The sequence below is a fragment of the Athene cunicularia genome, assembly GCF_003259725.1.
Source record: "Athene cunicularia isolate RWA chromosome 4 unlocalized genomic scaffold, athCun1 chr4_part2, whole genome shotgun sequence".
Classification (NCBI taxonomy): Eukaryota; Metazoa; Chordata; class Aves; order Strigiformes; family Strigidae; genus Athene; species Athene cunicularia.
Window position 1 is genome coordinate 12,519,993 of NW_020799099.1, and position 12,028 is coordinate 12,532,020.

At 42.9% G+C, this 12,028-nt stretch overlaps 1 protein-coding gene across 25 annotated transcripts in view; it reads left to right on the forward strand.

The window, feature by feature from the left end:
• Positions 1-12,028, forward strand: part of ADGRL3 (adhesion G protein-coupled receptor L3) — a 528,954-nt gene that overhangs the window by 459,994 nt on the left and 56,932 nt on the right. For all 25 annotated transcript variants that reach the window (XM_026847580.1, XM_026847556.1, XM_026847565.1 and 22 more), the window contains 3 exons: positions 2,670-2,879; positions 3,394-3,614; positions 11,673-11,739. In XM_026847580.1, the coding sequence (XP_026703381.1) occupies positions 2,670-2,879; positions 3,394-3,614; positions 11,673-11,739 (498 nt within the window). The remainder of the gene's footprint in view (positions 1-2,669; positions 2,880-3,393; positions 3,615-11,672; positions 11,740-12,028) is intronic.

The window sequence follows — 12,028 nt, forward strand, 5'->3', positions numbered from 1 at the left end:
CCCCCCGAGGTGTTTTTAAATTGTTCTTGTTCCCAGTTTATTGTTATTATTCCTTTTTCTTTGTTCTTTCACAAGTCTGTTGAGTTTGGGGAGGGAGGCTGTAATTACAGAGAAGTTGTTTTTATGGTTGCTTTCCAGCACTCCAGGGATGAGTGTTATGTATATAAAATCAGTATTCTGCAATTAATATTAAAAAGAAGAGTATTAAGAGTGATAATAATAATACAGCAATGAAGTCTGCATTTCTTGCAAAGCATGGTGAGCTTTGTGGGCCAGTGGCCCTTCCCTGAGGAAGACCATGAACCTAGATGGCAGAATCCCTCTCCAGGAGCAAAACCACCCCTAATTCCTCCATTGTATAATAAAGTCAGCAGAGTTATGGATTCATGATAGATGTACAGGAGCTGAGACTTGTGAGATTCATCTCACATAGGGAAAGAAGCTCTCAGAGAGCTTTCTCTGTGCCAGGCTAGCTTTGTCTTGGGATAGATGAATCTGTGCCATTGGCCGCATCTGGATGGGATGGATGCATCTGGCCGAAGTCTGCCTGGCTTCTTTCTTCTTGCATCCACCCACATTAGGTGCCTTGCCCCACTTGCCTAGCCAAAGAACTTTTGGTTGCTTCAGCCTGGCAGGGCAATCTACTCAGGTGAACTGGTGGGGTTGTTCAGGGAGATGTTCTTCTACTGTCCTCCAGCAGCCTTGGACAAAAGAAAGAATGATTTGCAAGATGCAAGGTTTGCATTAACATTTTTTCACACTGACTTAAGAGGGTGGATGAGCTGGAATGACACTGAGCTACAACAGTGCACAGCCACCAGGAAAATTACATGCGCTTCATCTTCTCAGTTTTCTGGTGCTGCTGGAGAACCTGGCTGGAATCAGCATTTCTATCACAATCTACAGTAAGCACACAATGACTTCTTGCCTCTTTGGTGGACTTGCAACCCCTAGTTCCTTAGATGTTGGAAATATTCAGGAAGAGCTGCAAGAGCATTTGGGAAAAGGACCCCTCATCTCTCAACCTCCAAGTCTCCCTGGAGAGAAGACTTAGAGCATGGAAGTGATGGAGCATAAAGTCACTCTCCATCTTTCATTATCATTTGATGTCTATCACTCATGCTGATAAAGCCAAAGAGCTAAAAGGTTTGAGTTGTTTCTCATGGGTGCTGACATAGCAGAGCATATATCAGGAAAGACCTGACATTTGATGTGGCTTTATCATTGGCAAGCAGGCAAAGAAAATGGATAAATTAATCACCTTTTCCCTCCATCTGTCATAAGCTTTTATTCCACAGGGAGGAAAATGTTTCCAGTTTGTCCCAGCTTTTTGAAGTGTGACACTATTGTATTTGCCAGCCTGCATAATGCCTAAGTCATCAAAATGCCAGAAGTGGAGGGAAATGTGAATACGACTTACAACACAGTCTTGTGGACCACAAAGCTGGGTTTCAAGCCTCCCTGGTCTTTTTGAAAAGCCCCCAGAGATTTCCAGCCAATCTTTCCCCCAGCTCATTGACTCTAACTTAGCCCTGAGCAGCCATCTCGTGACTCACCATGTATTTCTCATTTCTTATTTACATTTTACTAAGTAATGATACCTTTCATTTCACTGTATCTGGTGGAAACTTTGGGGATTTACAGGCAAGTTTTACAGTCTGAATAAGGTGGTGGGCTACCCTCAGTGTTAGGGTCCCAGCACCCTCGTCCTCTTTCTGGAAAGGACATGCAATGTAAGCCCAGAAGCAATCCATCTGTTTTATCAGCAAAGCCAAGGCACACCTATGCTGCCCCTCACAAATCTTTGTTGCTGGGTTGCCTAACCTTGCCACTGCAATGCCCATGTTTACATGGCTTTGGGGTAAAACCATGTTACAAGTTCATCACAGGGAAATCACCCACTTTCCAGGCTGTCTTAAAATCACTGTTCTGTTACATTTTAAAAGCAAATTCATGTTAAAAGGTCTGTCTTTTTTTCTAGGTAGTGTTTCAGGGATCAGTATGACTTCCCAGGAGTTTTAAAATATAGCTCCAAGGTTTGAAAAAGAAAAGTCAACTTTCTTTTTCCTTCCTCAGTGGAAAAAAAACAACCAAACAAAGAAACAAAAAAAAAACAAAACAAAAACAAAAAAACACCCCAAAGACTTTAAAATGATCTCTTTCCGTCCAAAGCCTCCAAGCTCATATGTCTCTGTGAGCGTTCAAAGAGAGCCTTTTTTCACTGTTGGTAAGTGGTTGTAATGGACTTCTTGTAATCTCCACGATATTGTTAGCATGAAACGTTTTTACACTTGAATCACAGAGTTCAATGGTTCTTTATACTGTGTGTCCACTTCTTTGTTGTGTGTGAAAGATGGAGCTGCACACAAGACTACCTATGACATCTTGATATTTTCAACAACAGCATCATTGCTTCTAGGATATTTTGGGGTGTAAGTCTGTTCAGGGCACCTGCAGCTTGCCAGATGCCTTGGAAGATGTGTTGCAGCTTTCTTGATGCAGTATTCAAGTCTAGTTCCATTTCATCTAGGTCCATTTCTGCTATTGGTCTCTTGTACCACAGATACACATATTTGAGAAAGGGGCTCAGACAACCTCACTCTGTGTCTGAGATGGATTAGAAGTCATGCAGCATGTGACCAATGATTCTTTTTTGGTTTTATCTCCAGCACAGTGATGCAGTCCATGACCTGCTCCTGGACTTTATCACGTGGGTTGGCATCCTGCTCTCACTGGTTTGTCTCTTGATCTGCATCTTCACCTTCTGCTTCTTCCGTGGGCTGCAGAGCGACCGCAACACAATTCACAAGAACTTGTGCATCAGCCTCTTCGTGGCAGAACTCCTCTTCCTCATTGGCATCAACCGGACTGACCAGCCGGTAAGAAGCAAAGCACTTTCTGTTCCTGCCACACACAGGCTCTCGTCTCAGTGTGTAATGGGATGTTTGACCATGCAGTGAGATATGTTCCAGCACTGCCTTAATTCCATGCATGAATCCTCACAGGGTTGGGCCCCTGGTTGTTAACTGGAAGTCATATGCTGATGCCTGCTGTGATTTCAGAGGCTTATGTGTGTTGTTTGTAAATAACACGTGTGTGTATGTTTAATAAGCAGGTTGTAAAATTACACTTATGCTATGTACATTGTTATATATTTATTTGCCAGATTGTGTACATACCTACCTTTGTATCTTTTAATCCAATTTATATATGCAGAGATGTATCTATTTTTAAATAGTTCACACACATTTTCCAAGTGAAAAAAACTTCTTCCTTTGGAGAAGGGAAGATAAGAACTCCCTCATTAAACCTCCCAGTAAGAGTAATCCTGACTGTTGCATTAGTTCAGCATGGTACAAACACCTTCCCTTGCTCTTTTCAATCCGTATGCAGATTGCCTGTGCCGTCTTTGCTGCCCTCCTGCACTTCTTCTTCCTGGCAGCTTTCACCTGGATGTTCCTGGAGGGGGTGCAGCTCTACATCATGTTGGTGGAGGTTTTCGAGAGCGAACACTCCAGGAGGAAGTACTTCTATCTGGTTGGCTACGGCATGCCTGCGCTGATTGTGGCTGTATCAGCAGCGGTGGATTACCGGAGCTACGGCACGGACAAAGTGTGAGTGAGGCTTGGCTCTGCTTGGACCTGGTCAGGAAGGATGGGAGTGGGGATGACAAAGGGAAGTGAAGAGCCCAGAGACCTGGCAGGCAGAGGAGGCTTGTGCACACAGAGCTCAGGCAGGAGTCATGCCTTGCCTTATCTGTGTGTCTCCAATACAGTCTGTGATGTTACAGAACAAATTTCCCACTATGAAATGATTTAAAAAGGTATTTTCTTGGGGAAGTCAGTTGGGTAAAGTTTTATCACATTATTGCATAACATCAGCAGAGGTGGCTGTCCCATTTCTCAGTTTGCTACTGTATCCTTCTTCTCTAACCAAAGAGTATTTCTCATTTAGATGATGAAACACTGCTTTCTTCTTCCTCTTTTTTAAGTGTTCTATCAAATTAACAGAGCCTGCAAGCAAAATAGGTGGTGACTGTGGAGTGCATTAGACTCTTTGCAAATCAGAACAGCTACATCATTTATCATTATGAATATTCTTAAATGTTTTCAACATTGCTGAAGCTGGTATCAAAGCCCAATTTAGATGATCATGCAAACACCGTCTAATGAAAAACAAAGGGAAAATTGAGCCTTTGATTTTCTTCCCCAGCTTTGTTACAATAGCACTAACAATATGTTTTTTTTTTTTTTTTTTCTTTCCCTTGTCAGGCTGCCTTTCCCCTGTCATTTTAACTGAGTTAAGGACTCAATCTGAAAGCATACATATCAATGAGCTAGTGGCGTTTTTAAAGCTCCATTTTAGCATAGGTCAGGTCAGGTCACGGCAGCTGTTGATATTCTGTTAAATTCAACTGCAAAATTTTTGCTTGAAAGCTTATTGGTATACAGGATCCTGATTCTTTGTGGAAGCAAATCTGTAGAGCAATGGAGCTGCTCATGATCTGTGTACCAAGCAGGTAGGCTTGGACCCCAGCTGGATATTTGCATTGTGTTCCTCCTATGAGTAGGAGAATAGCAACCTGGATTTGTATAAATGTCATACTTTCTGGAAAGGAAATATCCCACACAGATAAAGGTAGGAGGAAGTAAGTTTTCAAGGATCTCTACCAATTTACTCAAAGTACTTTGTCCAACTTTGACAGGCCTAGGAGGCAAAGAAAAAGTAACAGAACAGCTAATTATAATTTCTGGAGAAGACTGTTTCCATCAGCTGTCACCTGCTTTCTTCCCCAACCAACTCTTCTGTTCACATCCTGTCTTGAGCGGTATATAAGCCCCCATTGAATCAAGTATTGAAACATTCTGCCTTGTCCATTTAGACAAATTTATTCTTACTGCGGTGTTTCTATAGAGGACCTATCTCTTCACAGTGGCTTACATGGGGCACATTGAGCCTCAAGTATGTTAAAACCAAAGGGCCGTGAGTCTGGCTCCCTGGAAAGCCAGCTGACATGCTCCAGCACATCTGCCACTGCTGAAGCTGTGTCCCCACTGGTCTGGTTTGCAGTCTGGTGTTTTAGTGGCTCCCTTCCACGCTGTTCACCCTGTGACTTCTGCAGCATTACCATCACAGGGCTTCTAGCACCAGAGGGATCCTTTTCACTTCTCTCTCAACATTTTGAGCTGCCTACCAGGAAAACCCAGCATTACAGCTAGTCTGCGATGCAAGCTAGCACCAACTGCATTCTCTCAGAGTGCTCTGTTTCTTTTGGGCGTTGAATATGTCTTGCTCCGTTCCCTCATAGTAAAAGGACATCCGCAAGCCCAATATATTGCTTTGGACGTGAAACAGCTGTTGATTTGTATCTGCCCTCATCTTTGCAAAGTCCTTTGTGATGCTTTGTAGGGACAACCTGAGTACCAGTGTAGGTTCTGGGAGATAGCAGTATGCTGCCTGTAGAGAGTGGGAACATACGGCACCTAACCACAGGTCCCATAAAGCACCATGGCAGCTTTGCATAGCAGAAATGTTTCTGCTCTTGTTAAATGAATATATGGACCTTTCTGAAGCACAGCAAAATAAACATATTCCATGGGATACGCTGCTTTTTCCCAACAGGCCTTGGGTGCCCAAATGTTTCCATGGCGTGGGAGGTACAGGCAGAAAGTTTGGCTGAAATTCACTGGAGGCGAACAACAAAACTTTGCTATCTTTGTGTTGAGGAGGCAGCAGTCCTATGTCTGTGCCAGTAAAATCCTTCTCCCTCCCCACATCATAAAGTAGTATTTTTAATGATTAAACATGTATATATAATATTTTGCAAATAAATATTTACAGAGATTTGCAGAGCCTAAAATATTTATTTATAATCTCTAATTTCAGAGTGCACAATTTTATCACATTCTCATAGTGGAAAATAAAAAACATACAATATGTTTTGTATAACTATCATGCTCCATCTGGTTGATGGATGATGATGTATTTTTCTGTATAATGTTATTAGAAGGGTAGAACTGATTAGAATTTGTAGTGAACTATATGCCAGGCATACATAATTTGATTGCAAGAAGTTGCTTGGTTTTGCCAGGTTTTGTAAAACATCCTCTGGAATATATTACTTGCCTCCCTCCATTATTTATTGCATTTGTTTAAGCAGGACTGATGGAGCTGTTAGTGTTATTTGGTTTTTGCCTGGCATTTGGTGCCACCATTCATACATCTCAGAATGATTTGCTTAGACACCCAATGTAGGTTTTCTTGATTTCATCTTCCTTTCTAAATCCAACCCTCCTGTAACACATGCCCAGATTATATAGCCAGGAACAGGCAGTTGTTCTCTGTTTCTTTGCTCATCACTTGGTGCCTGTGTTTTTCTGAAGTGATTTTGTGTAAGAGCAGTTCGAGTCACTCATATTAGGAGATTAATTTGCTTTTATAACCAAGCAGAAGCATAGTGGTTCCATTAAAAGATCATCCCATTCATGCCATTAGGGACTGTTTGTGTGAGCAAGCTGAGCCATGTTTGGCCCTCCCCTCCAGATAATTCAGAAATCACAGTCACAGAATCATCTAGGTGGGAAAAGACCTTGAATATCATCCAGTCCAACCATTAACCTAACACTGACAGTTCCCTCACCATATGACACCAGATCCCTCAGTGCTATGTCAACCCGACTCTTAAACACCTCCAGGGATGGGGACTCCACCACCTCCCTGGGCAGCCCATTCCAACGCCTAATAACCCCTTCTGTAAAGAAATGCTTCCTATTATCCAGTCTAAACCTTCCCTGGCACAACTTGAGGCCACTACCTCTTGTCCTATCGCTTGTTACTTGGTTAAAGAGGCTCATCCCCAGCTCTCTGCAACTCCTTTCAGGGAGCTGTAGAGGGCGATGAGGTCTCCCCTCAGCCTCCTCTTCTCCAGACTAAACACCCCCAGTTCCCTCAGCCGCTCCCCGTACGACCTGTGCTCCAGACCCTGCACCAGCTCCGTTGCCCTTCTCTGGACACGCTCGAGTCATTCAATGTCCTTTTTGTAGTGAGGGGCCCAAAACTGAACACAGGAATCGAGGGGCGGCCTCACCAGTGCCCAGTACAGGGGTCAGATCCCTTCCCTGTCCCTGCTGGCCACGCTATTGCTGACACAAGCCAGGATGCCATTGGCCTTCTTGGCCACCTGGGCACACTGCTGGCTCCTGTTCATCGGGCTGTCAGTCAACCGCCCCAGGTCCCTCTCTGACTGGCAACTCTCCAGCCACTCCTCCCCAAGCCTGTAGCGCTGCTGGGGGTTGGTGTGGCCCAAGGGCAGCCCCCGGCATTTGGCCTTATTGAAACTCCTCCAGTTGGCCTCAGCCCATGGCTCCAGCCTGTCCAGGTCAAATGTTGCATCTCACCTTTTTCTGATGGTAATTTCTAAAGTAAAGGTGAAAAGCAGGAAGCCCCACTGCAGACAATGTGGTCCTTCAACATTGCCAAAGCGATTCTGGCAATGTTCACATGAACTTCCAGGTGACCGTTTCTTATGGGCCAGGTCTTCAGCTGCTGTGTCTTAAATGGCCATGTATTAAGTTTTGCTGAAAAAAGGAAGATACTGGAATTGCATTTTTAAAAAGTTACATCATTTGCCTTTTCCTCTGTGTTGAACAAATCCATCCATCTCCTGGCTGAAGCTTATGTCAAGCATCATGGTGGGCAATGCTGCGAGATGCAGAGGGAAAATAGCATTTGTGGTTATTGTTAGTGTTTGAAAATAACTTGTGTCTAAAATTCAGTAAAAGATGGATTAAGACGTTAGCAGCTTCCCTTTGAGAGGACTCACTCAAGTAGTAGGCCATCCAAAAATCAACAGCAAGAAGCTATTCCATATTCCTATACTGTCCTGGGTTTCATATCAGTGCCTCTTACAAATCTCAGAGGAAAGCAACTACGCTTTGAATGGTTCAATATATTTTAGAAAACATACTTGTAGGTATATTAATCCACTGGTGATCAAATTCATCATGACAGGAACCTCTCTATGGTTTCTCCCTCCATCTCCCCGCTTTTTGGTATGCTATAAAGCGGCATATACATGGTAAGCAATCCAGCTGTCAGAAAGTAAAATGAAAGCCCGGTGTGTGTACACAGCCTCCAAGTCCATCAGCCAGCCGCCAACATTTTATGCATGTTAATGTTGCTTGGAAAATAGCTTCTAAGAACACAGTCTGTCTTGGGTGGCTCCACTGAACTTGTTTTATGTGTGTTCATGCCAGGTATTTGGAGGAGGAAGCATGAGCAATGTGGACACTGGACTGCCTTAAGCAGAACCTATATTGCACCCTTCAAAGGCACGTCTTGTGCATACATATCCCCATTACCTCACCCAGACAAGGAGGCTGTATAGCCACGTGAAATAAACTGCTGAGCTCCCATGAACAACATGATATGTTTAGGGCTCTTCAAATTTTATGGTCCAATGGCAGCTAATGATTGTTTATTAGTTATATTTAATGCACACCAGGGATAGTTTAGTATTTGATTTCTCTTCATGCAGAAAATAGAGTAAACTCTTTGTAGTCTTTATTACTTGGGAAAAGCTTTAGGTGAATATAGCAACTTGTCACTGTGGAAAAGGAGGAAATTAAAAAGTAAAGGAAAGCAGCACCACAGAGCTCGTTACAAGCACTAATACGCTGGTGTGAGTCTTGGAAGAAGCAGTGGGGTTTTGAGCAGCATTCCCTGCATCCGCAGATTTTCAGATAATCCAATCTGCCTTGTACTGAGCCCTGAAGCAGCTCGTTTGCTTAGTGGCAGCAAAGTCTAAACTTGTAATGCGGGAAGTCCATGTTCGCGGTGCAGCTGCGCATGTGGGGTCAGAAGTAACTCAGCAGCCCAAGATTAGCAACTTCGGGAAGTGAGTTGCCTGATTGCTTCCTTGTTTTGAGGAGCTCATTTATGCAGCTCATTGTGCATGTGTTTTTTTGTCTTTTAAGGGAATAAAAGCTCAGTGTGGTACTTGTCTGATTAGCAATTTACAGCTCCTCAATGCAATTGGCGAGATGCCTGTGTTTTGATGTTTTGGTCTTAATTTGCATTTTTAATGAGCTATGACTTAAACAGGTTCAAAGTTGCATCTCTTTCTGATGACCACAAAAAAACCCAGCTTTTTTAAGTCCCTCTGCAGATTAGAGACAGTCCTGCAGCTTTCCATTTAGTTGCCCAAGACTGAGTGTCTTACACAGTTTCATAGAAAGGTGATTTTTCTATTCAAACAAACAAAAAAATGACATCACATTCTTTAAAGATGCAGAGAGGTGGGAGAAGCCATCTCTCACTGGAAGGGGACCCTTTTGCTCCATGCCTGTTCCCTGCTTATCATGAGGTCAGGGCCTGGCTCCTCATCTGTTTCCCATCCACAGCATCCCTCTTATGACACTGAATTGCGCTCCGCAACCGAAGAAACAGATTTTTTGGGGGAATGGCGTGGAAAACTTCATCCATTTGGCTAGCTGGAAAGGAAACCAGTTGCTTCACGCTTCTTTACTCAGCCCAGCATGGCTTTTCCCTCATGCTGTATTTCAACTTCCACCGATTTTCCCCGTGTCCCAATCTATATGCATTCAAAACCAGCTGCATCAGATGTGAGCATATGGCTGGCCATCATGCTTTAAGGAGTAAAGAGAGGATTTATGTCTTTCCTTTTCCCTGGGCTTTCCAAGAGCCATTTCACATTTTGTGCTGAAGAAAAACCAAATTGCTTGGCAATGAAAATACACTGTGCTCCTGACTCCTGTGCAGCAGGGGCTGGGGAACATTTTAAATGTTAAACTGACAAAAAAGTTCAAAATATTTTAATTAAAAAAAAAAAAAGCAAACAACCCTCTCAGTCCTCTCCCACGCACCGTCACTCTTATTATCAGTAGAAAAAATTTGTGGGGCTGAATATTCCCTGATTTATATGTGGCAGCTGAGGCATAAGCTCTAGTTATACTTTTTTCCTATGGGATGTGGTAGATATAAAGTCTGAAACACCGTGTAATGTGTGAGCTACTGCTATGCAGACATCTCTTTTCAGGGATGGGGGAGAGGACTTTTTATAGGGACTTCATTATCCTTGAAACCTCTATTCCTCTGTCAAATCTAGTTGCAATTGGACGACATTTTAGATGTTATTATGGGTGATACACAGATGTCATGATCACATAAAACCTTTCCTATAGGAAATGAGACTCAAATAGTCTCTAGTCACTCGTGTTGTTCCATTACCAGCTGCATCTAAATCACCTTGAACTTATGCAGCTACAGAGGAAACAAGATTTCCTTACAATCGCTCTGAAAGTCTCTGTTTGCGTCTCACACGTTAAGATTTTGATGCTGTCACATGAAGATTCTGGATGAACAGCTGCAAAGGCAGTTCAGGAGTGACGGTCACGGAAGTGACGGTATTTTAATTTGTGACAAATAGTGTTACAACCATATGTATATCAGAACATCTTCAACACTGTCAAGACCTGAAATTCATATGGTCAGGGAGGGAACTGAGAAGCTTTCTCTACACCTTTAAATTCATTCATATCTTGGCTTCTCCCAGTTGTAGAGGTTCAGGGCATGTTTTATTCTCTCGGCAGGTGGCTCCTGCTGATCTCCGTGGGGCTGCTGGCACAGACCTTTCTGCCTATTGCAAAGTCCATTGGAAGGGAAAAAACATTCAGCACGTGCACTAGAGCTGTCATTTGTGAGAACTGCTATCTCTTCCACCATGATAAATTCATATGTACAGTTCCTGTCACTTGCCTAATTATGAAACTCCATCGGATGTTTAGTAGAATGGTTTTATGCTTTCTTAGTCCTCTGTGTATAAATGGAACTGTGATTTGCAGTGTTGCAAACACGACAAGATACTATTATTTTAAACATCGTGCAAAACTTTCTTGGAATTTATATTCGTCTGTCTTGTAACCAGTCACTACCATTTTATCTTCCTGTCGCCTGGAATGAACTAGGAATGGAAATGTAATTTCCCAGGGGCCTTAAAAAATGTGGGGAGTATTAAATGCGGTTGAAATTAAGCGATTAATAATTTAGTTTTAAGCCATGAATCAACTTCATGTGATAGCACAGACCATATGCAACCTCGAAACATTAGTGGAAACAAAACACTCCGGAGGTTCAGAGAAATAAAATGCTCTAAAGAGGAAGTTGCTGAACCTAATTAAACCTCAGCCTTCTGTTATCCAAGTCATGCTTCCTATTTGCACCAAATTTGCTCTGATCTGCTTGTCGGAGAAATGTCATCTTGCTTGACAGCTGACAGACAGCTTGCATTGCATCAGAGCTGGAGAGGCAAGAGGAGCTTAAAGAAGAAGCTCCATGGATGCTCATCGGACCCCTTCCTTAAAAAAAACCCACTGGTTTAAGGTTTTTTTTTCCAACAGATGCAGAAAGCCTTAGCAACTAGGCCTTGTGCCATTTTCTCCCTGCTTCCTCCAGAGGTAATTATCTTACTCCATCAATAGCGCTGTCAGAAATTGGGCACATAATTCAGCATTTAAATGAACAAGCAATGTAATATTTCCTGTCTCCCACCGGCGTGTTTTGCAGCTCACATTCTTCTCTGTCACTCGCTCACTCTTGATGTATGTCCTGGGTGCAGTCCTTGAATGCCTTCTCTCCCCTGTGTTTCATTACAGATGTTGGCTCCGACTTGACACCTACTTCATTTGGAGCTTTATAGGACCAGCGACCTTGATAATTATGGTAAGAACTCCTAATTAACTACTCCATCTCTCAGGTCAGGAAATAAAACTTTTGCTGTTCCTTTACTCTTTATCTTTAATTTACACAGATTAATTTGAGAAAGGCATGTTCTTCTTTGACCCCACCTGGCACAAGCAATTAGATGCTTATTACGAGAGGCTCTTGGCATTGCAAAATACTTGATCAAAACAGGCCAGGGATCTTTGGAGCCGGTCCTTGCTGAGTTTGGTATCTATCATTGGACATTTAGACGTGCCAAACTCTATTTTGATGCCATTCACTACCCTCC